Source organism: Oncorhynchus tshawytscha, linkage group LG28 (genome assembly GCF_018296145.1).
Source record: "Oncorhynchus tshawytscha isolate Ot180627B linkage group LG28, Otsh_v2.0, whole genome shotgun sequence".
NCBI classification, from domain to species: domain Eukaryota; kingdom Metazoa; phylum Chordata; class Actinopteri; order Salmoniformes; family Salmonidae; genus Oncorhynchus; species Oncorhynchus tshawytscha.
This window is the reverse complement of record NC_056456.1, coordinates 44,129,127-44,149,368: the sequence shown is the minus strand read 5'-3', so window position 1 is coordinate 44,149,368 and position 20,242 is coordinate 44,129,127. Positions and strand designations below refer to the sequence as shown.

The 20,242-nt window shown below is 44.9% G+C and overlaps 1 protein-coding gene across 1 annotated transcript in view; it reads right to left on the bottom strand.

Moving 5' to 3' along the window:
* The window catches only part of LOC112237438 (twisted gastrulation protein homolog 1-A), a 39,697-nt gene extending 20,072 nt beyond the window's left edge, over positions 1-19,625 (bottom strand). Inside the window, exons 1-4 of the mRNA XM_024406031.2 lie at positions 19,216-19,625; positions 16,790-16,974; positions 4,840-4,939; positions 4,230-4,490 (exon numbers count right to left, since the gene is read on the bottom strand). Of these exons, the coding sequence (XP_024261799.1) occupies positions 4,230-4,490; positions 4,840-4,939; positions 16,790-16,927 (499 nt within the window). The 5' untranslated portion in view covers positions 16,928-16,974; positions 19,216-19,625. The remainder of the gene's footprint in view (positions 1-4,229; positions 4,491-4,839; positions 4,940-16,789; positions 16,975-19,215) is intronic.
* Between the last annotated feature and the right edge of the window lie 617 nt (positions 19,626-20,242).

Here is a 20,242-nt window from a genome sequence, read left to right as displayed (position 1 = left end):
AGGAGGAACGGGAGGAGAGAGAGAGAGAAGAGGAGGAACGGGAGGAGAGAGAGAGAGAGAGAAGAGGAGGAACGGGAGGAGAGAGAGAGAGAGAAGAGGAGGAACGGGAGGAGAGAGAGAGAAGAGGAGGAACGGGAGGAGAGAGAGAGAGGAGGAGGAAACGGGAGGAGAGAGAGAGAGAGAGAGGAGGAACGGGAGGAGCGAGAGAGAGAGAGAGAAGAGGAGGAACGGGAGGAGAGAGAGAGAGAGAAGAGGAGGAACGGGAGGAGAGAGAGAAGAGGAGGAACGAGGAGAGGAGGAACGGGAGGAGAGAGAGAGAGAAGAGGAGGAACGGGAGGAGAGAGAGAGAAAGAGGAGGAACGGGAGGAGAGAGAGAGAGAGAAGAGGAGGAACGGGAGGAGAGAGAGAGAGAGAGAAGAGGAGGAACGGGAGGAGAGAGAGAGAGAGAGAAGAGGAGGAACGGGAGAGAGAGAGAGAGAGAAGAGGAGGAACGGGAGGAGAGAGAGAGAGAAGAGGAGGAACGGGAGGAGAGAGAGAGAGAGAAGAGGAACGGGAGGAGAGAGAGAGAAGAGGAGGAAACGGGAGGAGGAGGAGAGAGAGAGAAGAGGAGGAACGGGAGAGAGAGAGAGAGAAGAGGAGGAACGGGAGGAGAGAGAGAGAGAAGAGGAGGAACGGGAGAGAGAGAGAGAGAGAAGAGGAGGAACGGGAGGAGAGAGAGAGAGAAGAGGAGGAACGGGAGGAGAGAGAGAGAGAAGAGGAGGAACGGGAGAGAGAGAGAGAGAGAAGAGGAGGAACGGGAGGAGAGAGAGAGAAGAGAAGAGGAGGAACGGGAGGAGAGAGAGAGAAGAGAGAGGAACGGGAGGAGAGAGAGAGAGAAGAGGAGGAACGGGAGGAGAGAGAGAGAAGAGGAGGAACGGGAGAGGAGAGAGAGAAGAGGAGGAAACGGGAGGAGAGAGAGAGAGAGGAGGAAACGGGAGGAGAGAGAGAGAGAAGAGGAGGAACGGGAGGAGAGAGAACGGAGGAGAGAGAGAGAAGAGGAGGAACGGGAGGAGAGAGAGAGAGAAGAGGAGGAACGGGAGGAGAGAGAGAGAGAGAGGAGGAACGGGAGGAGAGAGAGAGAGAAGAGGAGGAACGGGAGAGAGAGAGAGAAGAGGAGGAACGGGAGGAGAGAGAGAGAGAGAAGAGGAGGAACGGGAGGAGAGAGAGAGAAGAGGAGGAACGGGAGGAGAGAGAGAGAAGAGGAGGAACGGGAGGAGAGAGAGAGAAGAGGAGGAAACGGGAGGAGAGAGAGAGAAGAGAGGAGGAACGGGAGGAGAGAGAGAGAAGAGGAGGAACGGGAGGAGAGAGAGAAGAGGAGGAACGGAGGAGAGAGAGAGAAGAGGAGGAACGGGAGGAGAGAGAGAGAAGAGGAGGAACGGGAGGAGAGAGAGAGAAGAGGAGGAACGGGAGGAGAGAGAGAGAAGAGAAGAGGAGGAACGGGAGGAGAGAGAGAGAGAGAAGAGGAGGAACGGGAGGAGAGAGAGAGAAGAGAGAGGAACGGGAGGAGAGAGAAAGAGAAGAGGAGGAACGGGAGAGAGAGAGAGAAGAGAAGAGGAGGAACGGGAGGAGAGAGAGAGAAGAGAGAAGAGGAGGAACGGAGAGGGAGAACGAGAGAGAGAGAGAAGAGGAGGAACGGAGGAGAGAGAGAGAAAGAGAGAAGAGGAGGAACGGGGAGGAGAGAGAGAGAGAGAAGAGGAGGAACGGGAGGAGAGAGAGAAAGAGAAGAGGAGGAACGGGAGGAGAGAGAGAGAGAGAGAGAGAGAGAGAGAGGAACGGGAGGAGAGAGAGAGAGAGAGAGGAGGAACGGGAGGAGAGAGAGAGAAAGAGGAACGGGAGGAGAGAGAGAGAAGAGGAGGAACGGGAGGAGAGAGAGAGAAGAGGAGGAAACGGGAGGAGAGAGAGAGAAGAGAGAGAGGAGGAACGGGAGGAGAGAGAGAGAAGAGGAGGAACGGGAGGAGAGAGAGAGAAGAGAGGAGGAACGGGAGGAGAGAGAGAGAGAGAGAGGAGGAACGGGAGGAGAGAGAGAGAGAGAGGAAGAGGAGGAACGGGAGGAGAGAGAGAGAAGAGGAGGAACGGGAGGAGAGAGAGAGAAGAGGAGGAACGGGAGGAGAGAGAGAGAGAAGAGGAGGAACGGGAGGAGAGAGAGAGAAGAGGAGGAACGGGAGGAGCGAGAGAGAAAGAGAAGAGGAGGAACGGGAGGAGAGAGAGAGAAGAGGAGGAACGGGAGGAGTGAGAGAGAAAGGAGGAACGGGAGGAGACTCTAGGAGCTCAGATGTAAAAATACAATATCCAACATTTCGATATACCCTGATGAAGACAGCTTGTCTGTCGAAACGTTGGATATTACATTTTTCCATCTGTGCTCCTAGAGCGTGCGGCTCTCCTTTATTTTCCAGTTGTCCACTCCGCTAGCCAGCACCTCACCTATATAGGTGTGCGTTTCTTTTTCTTCTAGAATGTAGTGTAAATAACCACTCCGTGTTTTACACCACCATCTAAACAGTGTTCACTGCAAGGAAGCCCAACTGTCTCTGTAATGACGACGGTGTTCCATTCATAGAAATGGAATCGATCATACTATGCTATTAATATGGTTCCACAGTCTATTCATTCTATTAATATGGTTCCACAGTCTATTCATTCTATTAATATGGTTCCACAGTCTATTCATTCTATTAATATGGTTCCACAGTCTATTCATTCTATTAATATGGTTCCACAGTCTATTAATTCTATTAATATGGTTCCACAGTCTATTCATTCTATTAATATGGTTCCACAGTCTATTCATTCTATTAATATGGTTCCACAGTCTATTCATTCTATTAATATGGTTCCACAGTCTATTAATTCTATTAATATGGTTGCACAGTCTATTCATTCTATTAATAATGGTTCCTATGGTTCCAGTCTATTCATTCTATTAATATGGTTCCACAGTCTATTCATTCTATTAATATGGTTCCACAGTCTATTCATTCTATTAATATGGTTCCACAGTCTATTCATTCTATTAATATGGTTCCACAGTCTATTCATTCTATTAATATGGTTCCACAGTCTATTCATTCTATTAATATGGTTCCACAGTCTATTAATTCTATTAATATGGTTGCACAGTCTATTCATTCTATTAATAATGGTTCCTATGGTTCCAGTCTATTCATTCTATTAATATGGTTCCACAGTCTATTCATTCTATTAATATGGTTCCACAGTCTATTAATTCTATTAATATGGTTCCACAGTCTATTAATTCTATTAATATGGTTGCACAGTCTATTCATTCTATTAATATGGTTCCACAGTCAGATCATTCTAATTCTATGGTTCCACAGTCTATTCATTCTATTAATATGGTTCCACAGTCAGATCATTCTAATTCTATGGTTCCACAGTCTATTCATTCTATTAATAATGGTTCCAGTCTATTCATTCTATTAATATGGTTCCACAGTCTATTCATTCTATTAATATGGTTCCACAGTCTATTAATTCTATTAATATGGTTCCACAGTCTATTAATTCTATTAATATGGTTGCACAGTCTATTCATTCTATTAATATGGTTCCACAGTCAGATCATTCTAATTCTATGGTTCCACAGTCTATTCATTCTATTAATATGGTTCCACAGTCTATTCATTCTATTAATATGGTTCCACAGTCTATTCATTCTATTAATATGGTTCCACAGTCTATTCATTCTATTAATATGGTTCCACAGTCTATTCATTCTATTAATATGGTTCCACAGTCTATTCATTCTATTAATATGGTTCCACAGTCTATTAATTCTATTAATATGGTTGCACAGTCTATTCATTCTATTAATAATGGTTCCTATGGTTCCAGTCTATTCATTCTATTAATATGGTTCCACAGTCTATTCATTCTATTAATATGGTTCCACAGTCTATTCATTCTATTAATATGGTTCCACAGTCTATTAATTCTATTAATATGGTTGCACAGTCCATTCTATTAATAATGGTTCCTATGGTTCCAGTCTATTAATTCTATTAATATGGTTGCACAGTCTATTCATTCTATTAATATGGTTCCACAGTCAGATCATTCTAATTCTATGGTTCCACAGTCAAATCATTCTAGTTCTATGGTTCCACAGTCAAATCATTCTACTAACATGGTTCCACAGTCAAATCATTCTAGTTCTATGGTTTCGCAACCTTGAGTGTCGTAGCTGCCGTGGATGCTACTGGCGGGGAGCGATATGTTCTGGTGCTGGTTATCAAGAGTCTCTAGGAAGGAGACCAGGTTCTCATGGTGAGATAGTTCCTCGGCAACGGGAAAGGACACCACCATCATGTTGATAGGGGCGTCGCCCTCCGTGAGGGCTCGGAACAGCGAGGGGATTGGTCGATGGAGTTCCTCCACTGTGCTCTTGGAGGTGGCTGGAGTATCACTGTAGTTCTTAGGGTTACACATCCCTGAGAGAGAACGAGGGAGAGTTTACAACGTAATTAGAGCAGTAAAAAATAAAATGCAATACGGTCTGATATACCACGGCTGTCAGCCAATCAGCATTCAGGGCTCCAACCACCCAGTTTATAATTCAGTATAGCTCCCTTAATTTTCAGAGTCCAATAACGAGTCCACTTTTAAACCAACCTGTGCAGAAAACAACTTGCCAAGTGCACTCAGTCATTTAAGTAACTCCACAGACATTCCTGTCTAATTGAGGAGGCTGGTAACCACCGTATTGGTTTTGACTGAGCTGAGGTATTGTTGTGTTTCATGAATAAACACACATATTGTACTGTTTGAGATGTGACTTACCAACACAGTCACAGCATTCCTCCCACAGTGTCCCCAGACAGAGCATACACTCTTTACAACATGAACAGTTCCCATCGGATGGACGACACTGACACAGCTCCTGCAACACACACCAAACAACAAAGTCAATACAATAAACTACTGACAAGATACAGTATGTTGTTTTCATAGACAGAGAGATCTCTCTCTCTCTCTCTCTCTCTCAAACAAAAGTGAGAAGAAACAAATTTTTGCAACATAAACAAACATGAACAGTAAAACGCACTCAGTTTTTTTTTTTTTTAATTTTAAAGAGACATCTCAAGTCTTATATTATCAACTATGTACAGTGTTTCAGCAATGTGCAAATAGTTGTAGTTTGAAAGAGAAGATAAATATTGGTGGTATTTACAATGTTTGATCTTCACTGGCTGCCCTTTTCTCATGGCAACAGGTCACAAATCTCGCTGCTGTGATGTCACTTCACCTAACAGATATGAGAGTTTATCAATGTTTGATTTGTTTTCTAATTCTTTGTGTGTCTGTAATCTGTGGGAAATAAGTCTCTAATATGGTCATACATTTGGCAGGAGGTTAGGAAGTGCAGCTCAGTTTCCACCTCGTTTTGTGGACATTGGGCACACAGTCCGGGCTCTCAAGAGAAGACAGTCTGCTTATGGTGACCTCTCTCAATAGCAAGGCTATGCTCACTGAGTCTTTACATAGTCAAAGCTTTCCTTAAGTTTGGGTCAGTTGCAGTGGGCAGGTATGCTGCTACTGTGTACTCTCTGTTTAGGGCCAAATAGCATTCCAATTTTCTCTGAAAAGAATCAACCCCCCCCCCAAAAAAGTCAAATAGTTCTCTTTTTGCCTTCTCATAATTTGGTTGGGTCTAATTGTGTTGCTTGCCTGGGGCTCTGTTGGGTCCATTTGTGTTTGTGAACAGAGCCCCAGAACTAGCTAGCTAGCTAGCTAGCTAGCTAATGTAACCTACCTAAGTTAGCAAACATAAAAATATCTGTTAGCCAGCAATACACAATACGGGTTTCAGTAGATAAACCACCTTGGGGAGCGACGGGGCCAGAACATAAAGCACCACCCAGTTGTAGTCTGTCTGTCTGTCAGAGAAAAAGCTTTCATTGTCTGTTTATATAAATATATATATTTATAAATACTTTTTTGCCCCACTGTAAGTCCAATGGCTCAATTGAACAAGGACAACCACATCTAAAAACGTATAGTGTGATCAGTATCCCATAGAGCCTTTGGGAAATGCCACAAAGCAGGAATACATGCATTATGAGACCTGCCTTCCAAAAGCCGCCATCACCCCCCCTGACCTGCCTTCCAAAAGCCGCCATCACCCCCTGACCTGCCTTCCAAAAGCCGCCATCACCCCCTGACCTGCCTTCCAAAAGCCGCCATCACCCCCTGACCTGCCTTCCAAAAGCCGCCATCACCCCCTGACCTGCCTTCCAAAAGCCGCCATCACCCCCCTGACCTGCCTTCCAAAAGCCGCCATCACCCCCCCTGACCTGCCTTCCAAAAGCCGCCATCACCCCCTGACCTGCCTTCCAAAAGCCGCCATCACCCCCTGACCTGCCTTCCAAAAGCCGCCATCATTGACCTGCCTTCCAAAATATCACCCCCCCCTGACCTGCCTTCCAAAAGCCGCCATCACCCCCTGACCTGCCTTCCAAAAGCCGCCATCACCCCCTGAAAAAGCCCTGGCTCAATTCCAAAAGCCGCCATCACCCCCTGACCTGCCTTCCAAAAACCGCCATCACCCCCTGACCTGCCTTCCAAAAGCCGCCATCACCCCCTGACCTGCCTTCCAAAAGCCGCCATCACCCCCTGACCTGCCTTCCAAAAGCCGCCATCACCCCCCTGACCTGCCTTCCAAAAGCCGCCATCACCCCCTGACCTGCCTTCCAAAAGCCGCCATCACCCCCCTGACCTGCCTTCCAAAAGCCGCCATCACCCCCTGACCTGCCTTCCAAAAGCCGCCATCACCCCCTGACCTGCCTTCCAAAAGCCGCCATCACCCCCTGACCTGCCTTCCAAAAGCCGCCATCACCCCCTGACCTGCCTTCCAAAAGCCGCCATCACCCCCCTGACCTGCCTTCCAAAAGCCATCACTCAGACCTGCATTCCTCCTGGGCAATTGTGTGTGAAACACATCTCACTGTCCTAGAAATGCCTCGGACATTATGAAAACAAGCCCAAATTTTCCCCAGGGTGAAATTCCCTTTGAACACAGTGCTGTCTACAGATATGATTGATGGCACGCGCAGACTTTCATAGCAACCATATAAGTGTTTGTTATGACTCCTTCTGGGGTGGACTGCTTGTCCAGTAAACACATATGGAGCCAGTGCAGAGGAAAGATTATTCTCTCCGATACTCTCCTTCGTCATGGAAATACAGTCTCAATGTTTCACGACTAAAGCCCTATTTCTGCTTTGACTAGTTAGACAGGCTACTGAAATGGAACTATGGAAGTGTTTGCCTCTCAAAATGCATATCACTGCAAATCAGTGGTAATATGAACGCTTGTATGTCCAGTAACCTTGAAGGTATTCGGGAGGAAAGATGAGGAAGATAACAGTTGATGATTCTCCAACTGTAAAATACAGTAAACTCTCAGTGTGATCAACAGTTACTATTACTGACCCAGCTAAACAGGCCGTTACTGACCCAGCTAAACAGACCAAAGTACTCAGAGAAGCTGTCTAATTCTGTAGCGACGTGTTGAAAAGAACAGCAATCTGGAAGAGAAATTGAGAGTGGAGCTTGAAAGAGAACGTGTATACTAGAAAGTAGTCCGTTGGAGGTCGGTCGGAGGAGAAAGTGAATACAACAGTCATGGCAAAAAGTTGAGTAGAGCCATTCAATTGTTGTGAAGAAGGCTTCAGGGCGCCCAGGAAAGTCCAGCAAGCGCCAGGACCGTCTCCTAAAGTTGATTCAACTGTGGGATCGGGGCACCACCAGTACAGAGCTTGCTCAGGAATGGCAGCAGGCAGGTGTGAGTGCATCTGACTTTTGGATGATGGCCTGGTGTCAAGAAGGGCAGCAAAGAAGCGACTTCTCTCCAGGAAAAACATCAGGGACAGACTGATATTCTGATAAAGGTATCGGGATTGGACTGCTGAGGACTGGAGTAAAGTCATTTTATCTGATGAATCCCCTTTCCGATTGATTGGGGCATCCGGAAACAAGCTTGTCCGGAGAAGACAAGGTGAGCGCTAACATCAGTCCTGTGTCATGCCAAAAGTAAAGCATCCTGAGACCATTCATGTGTGGGGTTGCTTCTCAGCCAAGGGAGTGGGCTCACTCACAATTTTGCCTAACACAGCCATGAATAAAGAATTGTACCAACACATCCTCCGAGAGCAACTTCTCCCAACCATCCAGGAAACTGGGCTGCCATCATGTGGCCCAGAAGTTAATTGACAGCATGCCAGGGCGGATTGCAGAGGTCTTGAAAAAGAAGGGTCAACACTGCAAATATTGACTCTTCGCATCAACTTCATGTAATTGTCAATAAAAGCCTTTGACACTTATGAAAATGCTTGTAATTATACTTCAGTATTCCATAGTAACATCTGACAAAAATGTCTAAAGACACTGAAGCAGCAAACTTTGTGGAAATAAATATTTGAGTCATTATAAAAACTTTTGGCCACGACTGTAGAAAGTAGTCGGTTGGAGGAGAACGTGTGTGCAGACAGAGCCTGTGTGCAGACAGAGCCTGTGTGCAGACAGAGCCTGTGGGCAGACAGAGCCTGTGGGCAGACAGAGCCTGTGGGCAGACAGAGCGTGTGGGCAGACAGAGCGTGTGGGCAGACAGAGCGTGTGGGCAGACAGAGCGAGCGTGTGTGCAGACAGAGCGTGTGTGCAGACAGAGCGTGTGTGCAGACAGAGCAGACAGAGCGTGTGTGCAGACAGAGCGTGTGTGCAGACAGAGCGTGTGTGCAGACAGAGCGTGTGTGCAGACAGAGCGTGTGTGCAGACAGAGCGTGTGTGCAGACAGAGCGTGTGTGCAGACAGAACTCTGTTCACCTGATTTAGAATTCCTCACAATCAAATGTCGACCGCATTATCTACCAAGAGAATTCTCTTCGATTATAATCACAGCCGTATATATTCCCCCCCAAGCAGACACATCGATGGCTCTGAACGAACTTTATTTGACTCTTTGCAAACTGGAATCCATATATCCGGAGGCTGCATTCATTGTAGCTGGGGATTTTAACAAGGCTAATCTGAAAACAAGACTCCTTAAATTTTATCAGCATATCGATTGCGCAACCAGGGCTGGTAAAACCTTGGGTCATTGCTATTCTAACTTCCGCGATGCATATAAGGCCCTGCCCCGCCCTCCTTTCAGAAAAGCTGACCACGACTCCATTATGTTGCTCCCTGCCTACAGACAAAAGCTAACACAAGAAGATCCCACGCCAAGGTCTGTTCAACGCTGGTCCTACCAATCTGATTCCACACTCAGCAACGATTAAAACATTCCCAAACCAGAAACAGTGGATTGATGGCAGCATTCGCGTAAAACTGAAAGCGCGAACCACTGCTTTTAATCAGGGCAAGGTGACCGGAAACATGATAGAATACAAACAGTGTAGCTATTCCTTCCGCGATAAACAAGTGGCAGGGTCAAAGTAGAATCAGTCAATCAAGAGGTATGTGGCGGATTACAAAAAAAGAAAACCAGCCCTGTCACGGACCAGGATGCCTTGCTCCCAGGCAGACTAAAAACTTTTTGCCCGCTTTGAGGACAATACAGTGCAACTGACACAGCCCGCAACCAAATCATGCAGACTCTCCTTCACTGCAGCCGAGGTGAGTAAAACATTTAAACGTGTTAACCCTCGCAAGGCTGCAGGCCCAGACGGTATCCCCAGCCGCGCCCTCCGAGCATGCGCAGACCAGCTGGCTGGTCACCATTGTTCCTGTTCCCAAGAAAGCTAAGGTAACTTGAGCTAAACGACTACCGCCCGTAGCACTCACTTCCGTCATCATGAAGTGCTTTGAGAGACTAGTCATGGACCATATCACCTCCACCCTAGCTGACACCCTAGACCCACTCCAATTTGCTTACCGCCCAAATAGGTCCACAGACGATGCAATCTCAACCACACTGCACACTGCCCTAACCCATCTGGACAAGAGGAATACCTATGTGAGAATGCTGTTCATCGACTACAGCTCAGCATTTAACGCCATAGTACCCTCAAAACTCATCATCAAGCTCGAGACCCTGGGTTTCGACCCCGCCCTGTGCAACTGGGTACTGGACTTCCTGACGGGCCAACCCCAGGTGGTGAGGGTAGGTAACAACATCTCCACCCCGCTGATCCTCAACACTGGGGCCCCACAAGGGTGGGTTCTGAGCCCTCTCCTGTACTCCCTGTTCACCCACGACTGCGTGGCCACGCACGCCTCCAACTCAATCATCAAGTTTGCGGACGACACAACAGTGGTAGGCTTGATTACCAACAACGACTAGACGGCCTACAGGGAGGAGGTGAGGGCCCTCGGAGTGTGGTGTCAGGAAAATAACCTCACACTCAACGTCAACAAAACTAAGGAGATGATTGTGGACTTCAGGAAACAGCAGAGGGAACACCCCCCTATCCACATCGATGGAACAGTAGTGGAGAGGGTAGTAAGTTTTAAATTCCTCGGCATACACATCACAGACAAACTGAATTGGTCCACTCACACAGACAGCATCGTGAAGGCGGCGCAGCAGCGCCTCTTCAACCTCAGGAGGCTGAAGAAATTCGGCTTGTCACCAAAAACACTCACAAACTTCTACAGATGCACAATCAAGAGCATCCTGTCGGGCTGTATCACCGCCTGGTACGGCAACTGCTCCGCCCACAACCGTAAGGCTCTCCAGAGGGTAGTGAGGTCTGCACAACGCATCACCGGGGGCAAACTACCTGCCCTCCAGGACACCTACACCACCCGATGTCACAGGAAGGCCATAAAGATCATCAAGGACAACAACCACCCGAGCCACTGCCTGTTCACCCCGCTATCGTCCAGAAGGCGAGGTCAGTACAGGTGCATCAAAGCTGGGACTGAGAGACTGAAAAACAGCTTCTATCTCAAGGCCATCAGACTGTTAAACAGCCACCACTAACATTGAGTGGCTGCTGCCAACACACTGACACTGACACTGACTCAACTCCAGCCACTTTAATCATGGGAATTGATGTAAAATATATCACTAGCCACTTTAAACAATGCTACTTAATATGTTTACATACCCTACATTATTTATCTCATATGTATACATATATACTGTACTCTATATCATCTACTGCATCTTTATGTAATACATGCATCACTAGCCACTTTAACTATGCCACTTTGTTTACATACTCATCTCATATGTATATACTTTACTCGATACCATCTACTGTATCTTGCCTATGCTGCTCTGTACCATCACTCATTCATATATCTTTATGTACATATTCTTTATCCCTTTACACTTGTGTCTATAAGGTAGTAGTTTTGGAATTGTTAGCTAGATTACTTGTTGGTTATTACTGCATTGTCGGAACTAGAAGCACAAGCATTTCGCTACACTCGCATTAACATCTGCTAACCATGTGTATGTGACAAATAAATTTTGATTTGATTTGATTTGTAGACAGAGCGTGTGTGCAGACAGAGCGTGTGTGTGTAACCTTGCCCTACAGCTAACACCACAACGACTTCACACAGACAGGGCAGTAGTCATGTAGAACTGTGAAATTGCTGCCCCACCCTACTAACATCTGGCTGGGTCTGGAGGTCTGGAGTGAGTAGACTGGAAGTTGGAGACTTACAGCTAACACCACAACGACTTCACACAGACAGGGCAGGCTACAGCTAACACCACAACGACTTCACACAGACAGGGCAGGCTACAGCTAACACCACAACGACTTCACACAGACAGGGCAGGCTACAGCTAACACCACACAACGACTTCACACAGACAGGGCAGGCTACAGCTAACACCACACAACGACTTCACACAGACAGGGCAGGCTACAGCTAACACCACACAACGACTTCACACAGACAGGGCAGGCTACAGCTAACACCACAACGACTTCACACAGACAGGGCAGGCTACAGCTAACACCACACAACGACTTCACACAGACAGGGCAGGCTACAGCTAACACCACAACGACTTCACACAGACAGGGCAGGCTACAGCTAACACCACACAACGACTTCACACAGACAGGGCAGGCTACAGCTAACACCACACAACGACTTCACACAGACAGGGCAGGCTACAGCTAACACCACACAACGACTTCACACAGACAGGGCAGGCTAGCTAACACATTTCACACAGACAGGGCAGGCTGGGTCTGGATTGAACAAGCTGGGGCCAGTTCAAGACCATTTCAACTGTGGTGGGTCAAGGGGGCCAGTTGTACTGTTAGAGGGGCCAGTTACATAGACGTTATTGTTGTCATATCGTTTTCTTCACTGCATTGGAGGCATCAGCAGGCAAAAGGCCATGTTCATAATCATCATCGTTGCCACTGTCTAATAACGGATGTAAAAAAAGAACGATAGCAAAAATTAGTTATGTAAAAATTATTTCATACTCCACATTTAGGTGGGCCACAAGGGGGTCCAAAATTGTTGTCACAGGGGCACTGCCCCCCCCCCCCAGACCAATGACTCTGGTTGTTGTGGGTGTGTCACTAGCCCATTAAATCACTAGGAGAGACTGTTGCTTTCACGGACAAGTTAACAAGCGTCTGAGAGTTCAAAGCAGCAAGTCTATAAATACTCAGAACACACACGGAATATCCAGTGGCTACAGACAGGTGTCATGCATGGAAAGATGTGGTGGTAGAGAGACAGGCTATGTGCCCACTGCCCACAAAATGAGGAGGAAACTGAGCTGCACTTCCTAACCTCCTGCCAAACTGTATGACCATATTAGAGACGCATATTTCCCACAAAGAATTTGAAAACAAATCCAATTCTGATAAACTCTCAAATCAACTGGGTTACATACCAGTGTATCATCACAGCAGCAAGATTTGTGACCTGTTGCCACAAGAAAAAAGGTCAACCAGTGAAGAACAAACACCATTGTAAATACAACCTATATTTATTTTCCCTTTTGTACATCTTTACAACACTGTATATAGACATAATGACATTTGAAATGTGTGAGTAATGTTTACTGTTCATTTATATTGTTTATTTAACTTTTGTTTATTATCTATTTCACTTTGGAAATGTAAACATATTTCCCATACCAATAAAGCCCTTGGACAGAGACAGAGACAGAGAGAGAGAGAGTTCATCTGGCTTTGGCCTAAGGAGCAGGAACCCAGACTTCACCAAATAAAAATACAGACATTCTCATCCTACAAGAGACATGGTATAGAGGAGATGGACCCACTGGTTGCCCTCTAGGTTACAGAGAGCTGGTAGTCCCATCCACCACACTACCAGGTGGGTGGTATAGAGGAGATGGACCCACTGGTTGTCCTCTAGGTTACAGAGAGCTGGTAGTCCCATCCACCACACTACCAGGTGGGTGGTATAGAGGAGATGGACCCACTGGTTGCCCTCTAGGTTACAGAGTGCTGGTAGTCCCATCCACCACACTACCAGACACACTGGTTGCCCTCTAGGTTACAGAGAACTACCAGGTGTGAAACAGGGAGGAAACTAGGTCTGCTATTAGCTAATAGAGAGCAGACCTAACCCACTATTACATTTATCAAAACAGGAACCTTTTACATTTGGTTAGAATATAATTTTAAAAAGGAAACTAGAAATCCATGAAGTTTCATGCAAATGTATGCTAATTATCACTGTTTATAAACATTTTTTAAGAGTTGTAGTTAGGCTAGCCTGAAGATGTAAAAGTTGGTTTGGTGTCTCTAGCTTGAACGGTTCAAGGGTTACTGTTGGTGGGTTATTTTATGCTAATCTAGAAACATATACAGGTTATATTGAATACTTGTGTAAATAAGGATTCCGGTTTTTACATTTTTAATACATGTGCTAAAATAAAAAATAAAAAATGTTTCTGCTTTCACATTTTTTAAATCCAGCTAAGACTGAGGTTGTAATGATGTATATAGTTATCGTTGATAAGTGTTTAAGAATTGAAAAGTTAGGATAGCCTGAACTTGTGAAAGTTGTTTTTTGTGTTTCTAGACTGAACAGTTAAAGTGTTGATGATTTATTTTATGCTAATTTAATTGTTTATAGTTTTAAAAACGTTTTTTTTTTTTTTGGAGAGAGAGAGAGAATTTAAAAGTTAGGATCACCTGAAAGTTGTAGTTTAATTTATCAAGGAGCATCTAGGATAGAAACTATTATTATTTATATGGTTTTAAATGGTTATAATTCAAAAATTATACATAGTATCAAATATCCTTTGCCAGTCTGAACATTGCAACATTGGTTTGGTGTTGATAGCTTAAAATGGTGTAGGAGGAGCTAGGTCCAAAAAAAAATAGCATTCAAGTAGATGGTCAAAAAAAAAGAATTTGCCAGTGAAATGCATTGGGGGCTCATTTAAATATTGTTATAATTGAAAAAATATAAATGTTAGTTAAAACATCAAAACAAAACAATCCGAGTTGGTGCAGTCTGGACATTTGGAAGTTGTTTTTTTAATAGCTTAAAAATCGTTTAAGCTCTAGAGCGGGCTACAGAAATCAAATATCAAAATGACTGTGTAAGATATCGAGAGTCGTGCTTTGCCTTCAGCAAGCACACCTAATAATCTCAACAGAGAAAACAAAATGTCCTCCTGTGTGCTACATAAATACCCTACTGGAATCCTCATACTTAACTTCAGACAGCTTCTCCATCCTAGAAATCAATCATTTCCAGACCTAAACGCCACAACTGCACAAGAAGAGGAACGTAATGTTAGCTAGGCTTGACTAAGCAAGTTAGCTAGTTCGCTTTTGACAAATCAAATCAGTTTGGGCTGTAAAACACAGCCAGAGTGGCTCTGCACAAAACCACCATGGACCTTTTCTATCCACCTTCGAAGGTTGTCTGTCTTTCTGGATTCACATTACATATTTATATCAAATCAAATGTATTTATAAAGCCCTTCTTACATCAGCTGATGTCTCAAAGTGCTGTACAGAAACCCAGCCTAAAACCCCTAACAGCAAGCAATGCAGGTGTAGCAGCACGGTGGCTAGGAAAAACTCCCCTAGAAAGGCAGGAACCTAGGAAGAAACCTAGAGATGCAGGTGTAGAAGCACGGTGGCTAGGAAAAACTCCCCTAGAAATGATTCTAAGCTGCATAGGCTCTGTAGCATCAAACATATGTTAAACATTCTGATATATCCTAAGACAATATTTAATGGTAACTGAAAAAGAGAAAAGGCTATTCAACAAGAAGGTTATATGGTAAAAGTTAACATAGAAAACAAATGCAGTGTGAACAGTGTAGTACAGTTCAGTGTGTCTGAGTGTATTTCTGCCTGTTGTAGTTCAAAGAACTGCAGCTACAGATTGTAAATGTAGAACCCTCTGTGGAAATGGTTCTACCTGGAACCGGAAAGGGTTCTACCTGGAACCATCCGGGAACCATAAAGGGTTCTACCTGGAACCATAAAGGGTTCTACCTGGAACCATAAAGGGTTCTACCTGGAACCATAAAGGGTTCTACTTGGAACCATAAAGGGTTCTACCTGGAACCATAAAGGGTTCTACCTGGAACCATAAAGGGTTCTACCTGGAACCATAAAGGGTTCTTTAAAATGGTTCTCCTATGGGGAAAGTCAAAGAACCCTTTTAGATTATAGATAGTAGCTTATTTTCTAAGAGTGAATAGCTGTTGTTTTTATGGAATAATGTATAGAATTACAGTGGCAAGGAAAAGGTGTGTGAACCCTCAGGAATTACCTGGATTTCTGCATAAATATGACATAACATTTGATCTGATCTTAATGTAAGTCACATCAATAGACAAACACAGTGTGCTTAAACTAACAACACACAAATGATTGTATTTTTATTGTCTATATTGAATACATCATTTAAACATTCACATTGTAGGTTGGAAAAAGTATGTGAACCCCTAGGCTAATGACTTCTCCAAAAGCTAATTGGAGTCAGGAGTCAGGGAACCTGGAGTCTAATCCATGAGACGAGATTGGAGATGTTGGTTAGAGCTGCCCTGCCCCATTTAAAAAAACATGTTTAAAATGTTTTACAATCACAATGAGTTTGCTATTCACAAGAAGCGTTGCCTGATGTGAACCTCGAAGACAAGAGATCTCAGAAGACTACAGAAAACGTTTGGTTGAGGTTATTGCTGCCAAAGGAGGGTCAACCAGTTATTAAATCCAAGGGTTCACATACATTTCCCACCCTGCACTGTGAATGTTTACACGGTGTGTTCAATAAAGACATGAAAACGTATCATTGTTTATGTTATTAGTGTGTGTTATTAGTGTAAGCAGACTGTGTTTATCTGTTGTTGTGACCTAGATGAAGATCAGATCACATTTTATGACCAATTTATGCAGAAATCCAGGTAATTCTAAAAGGTTCACATACCTTTTTCTTCCCCCTGTTTACTCAGGGTCTTTCAACCCCAGAAGAACGCTAGAGCTTGGTGGCAGCTCCTGGCTTTCCAACACCGGGTCCGGCCACCAGGGGGAGTCTTTTATACTTTTTCCTTACCACTGTATGTTGTAAAGGCACATAATGCAACTGGAAACCACATGAACAAACTAGTGGAGGGAAAAGTGAAAATCCAATAATAGGATAAAAATATATACAAGACACAGTCACACAGTTGTAATGCAAAGATAGTTTGGTTTTGAGTCTGTTCAACAAAAAAAAAAGTTGGCTGGATTGATGACATCACAAGTGTTCACATTACCCTCTTCTACACATCACCAAGATATGGCTGGCACACACACACACCACACACCTGTATGAGGCACTTGCTGACGTCGGAGGCGCAGAGGGCCTTGTTACAGGCGCTGGTCTGAGAAGGTCCTGACAGGACCAGGAGGAAGAGGAGGGTAGTGGAAGCTGGGACCAGAACACACAGCTGACCAGGCCTCATCCTGATGGTCGGCTCAACACACAGCAATGCAACGTGTGTCTGTCCACCTGACTCAACACACAAGAAAGAATAGTGTTAGTGGGAGGTGTGTGTGTGTGGGGGGATACAAATCTGATAGATACTTCACTACATTCCTAAAGAAAATAATGTACTTTTTACTCCATACATTTTCCCTGACATCCCAAATGTATTTTACATGTTGACAAGAAAATGGTCCAATTGATACACATCATGAGAACATCCCTGGTCCCTACTACCTCTGATCTGGAGGACTCACTAAACAGAGAACATCCCTGGTCCCTACTGCCTCTGATCTGGAGGACTCACTAAACAGAGAACATCCCTGGTCCCTACTACCTCTGATCTGGAGGACTCACTAAACAGAGAACATCCCTGGTCCCATACTGCCTCTGATCTGGAGGACTCACTAAACAGAGAACATCCCTGGTCATCCCTACTGCCTCTGATCTGGAGGACTCACTAAACAGAGAACATCCCTGGTCATCTCTACTGCCTCTGATCTGGAGGACTCACTAAACAGAGAACATCCCTGGTCATCTCTACTGCCTCTGATCTGGAGGACTCACTAAACAGAGAACATCCCTGGTCATCCCTACTGCCTCTGATCTGACAGACTCACTAAACAGAGAACATCCCTGGTCATCCCTACTGCCTCTGATCTGGTGGACTCACTAACCAGAGAACATCCCTGGTCTTCCCTACTGCCTCTGATCTGGAGGACTCACTAAACAGAGAACATCCCTGGTCATCCCTACTGCCTCTGATCTGGAGGACTCACTAAACAGAGAACATCCCTGGTCATCCCTACTGCCTCTGATCTGGAGGACTCACTAAACAGAGAACATCCCTGGTCATCCCTACTGCCTCTGATCTGGAGGACTCACTAAACAGAGAACATCCCTGGTCATCCCTACTGCCTCTGATCTGGAGGACTCACTAAACAGAGAACATCCCTGGTCATCCCTACTGCCTCTGATCTGGAGGACTCACTAAACAGAGAACATCCTGGTCATCCCTACTGCCTCTGATCTGGAGGACTCACTAAACAGAGAACATCCCTGGTCATTCCTACTGCCTCTGATCTGGCAGACTCACTAAACAGAGAACATCCCTGGTCATCCCTACTGCCTCTGATCTGGAGGACTCACTAAACAGAGAACATCCTGGTCATCCCTACTGCCTCTGATCTGGAGGACTCACTAAACAGAGAACATCCCTGGTCATCCCTACTGCCTCTGATCTGGAGGACTCACTAAACAGAGAACATCCCTGGTCACCCCTACTGCCTCTGATCTGGAGGACTCACTAAACAGAGAACATCCCTGGTCATCTCTACTGCCTCTGATCTGGAGGACTCACTAAACAGAGAACATCCCTGGTCATCCCTACTGCCTCTGATCTGGAGGACTCACTAAACACAAATGCTTTGTTTGTAAATGATATCTGAGTGTTGGAGTGAGCCTGTGGCTTTCCGTTAATAAAACAAAACAAGTAATTCATGCCGTCTGGATTAATAAGACATTTGAAATGATTTATACTTTTACTTTTGATTCTTAAGTATATTTAAAACCAAATACTTTGACTTTTACTCAAGTAGTATTTTACTGGGTGACTTTCACTTGAGCCATTTTCTATTAAGGATATCTTTACTTTCACTCAAGTATGACAACTGGGTACTTTTCCCCACCACTGCATATACACACAGAACAGTCCGCTTCTGCTGTGAATAATGCAGAGGATTTACATCCTCTATGACAAGACACCAAAAATGACAACCTTTATAGGCAATTACCTCAAGATAAAAAAAGTTATCAAATCAATAACAAACAGTATTGTTATGAAATCCTGTTCGGTTACAACATAGACAATAATGTAGGCTCCCATTTGATGTAACGAATAAAAATGTCTCAGCAGTGATATTTGTTGTTGTTTTTTTCTATTACTACAAATACACTGAAGCAGCCCGGGCAGTTAGTAGAAGATCTATGTGCCCCAAGTGAGAGATTATTAGAGTAGCATTTGCCTTGCCCTTTCATTTTTCACAATGGAAAGAGGAGAAGACCATTGTGAAAACCACAAGTTATAGTCATTTCGTTAATGACACTGCACTTACAGTAAGTAGCTTAGCATACCTTCTACTAGTCGTTTTACACGTCGCTTTCCTAAGGGCTAAAGCGCCTACCTAGAACACCTAAACCGTTTCCTCGCACAACACCGATTCATCAAGTAACGCCACATGAGTCAAGATGAGATTGTTTAACACTCACCGCGACAGAGTTGCAATAGTTTGGGACGTTTGTTTTTGATTGACGGCTGCTATGAACACAACGCCGCCAGTTTCCTCGCCGGTTCAGGATGGAATAATAACGTGGACTACAGGGTCCCGGGCGTCAGTTTCTCTGCCACAGCAACACACATCTACAGGGCAGTAGGACGCCTTAAAGACACACCGTTCATTTTCACATCCAGAGTAGTCCAGCAGCTTGGTACGTTAGTTAGTTGGACACATAGGACGCGTTTGAGTGGTAACATGCTGACCAGACCCGACACGTCGCGTGCGCAAGGGTCTCAAAATACATTTAGAAATCCATGTTATTCAATTATTGCGCGCGCGCCAACGAGCTTCTGCGGTTGCCAAGGGCTAAAATAGAAATCCGTCCTATTTCTGACGCAGATCGTGCTGAAAGTCCTGCCTCTCCCATCTCCTCATTGGTTTATAGAAGCAGGTACCACGTGCCATCTCCTCATTGGTTATAACAACATGGGTGATTGGAAGAGCAACTGTTTTGCAGGTTGTTGTGGTAATACAATGAAAGTTTAGATAGGTCACCATATAAGTTCAAAGATGAAAAAGCCTGGAAGGAGGAGACTAGAAACGATTTGGTTGGCCGTTTTATGTGTGGATTAATTGACAGAGTAGAGGACCTTGTGCATTTCAGGTAAAATAACATTCAATGTTTATATCCCAGGACAAATTAGCTAGCAACAGCAAGCTAGCTAAATAGGACAAATTAACATTAGCTAGCAAGTGCAAGCTAGCTAGCTAAATTGCCACACATGTTTAATGCTTTTCGACCTGTCCCCAAATTAAAGACATTGGTTCAGAGTTTGTTTTGATATTTTAACATGCGTGTCATGATCGTGGTTGGTGTAGGGGGACAAAATAAATTTGCGCACAGTGGCGCACGTGCGCAGCCGGTTTGGGTTCCGTGTAAGGCGAAAGCAACTGACTGTGTACGAAAGTCGAGGGTTGAAGTCGGGGGATGGGTGAATCTGCAACAGGCGTGAACGTGG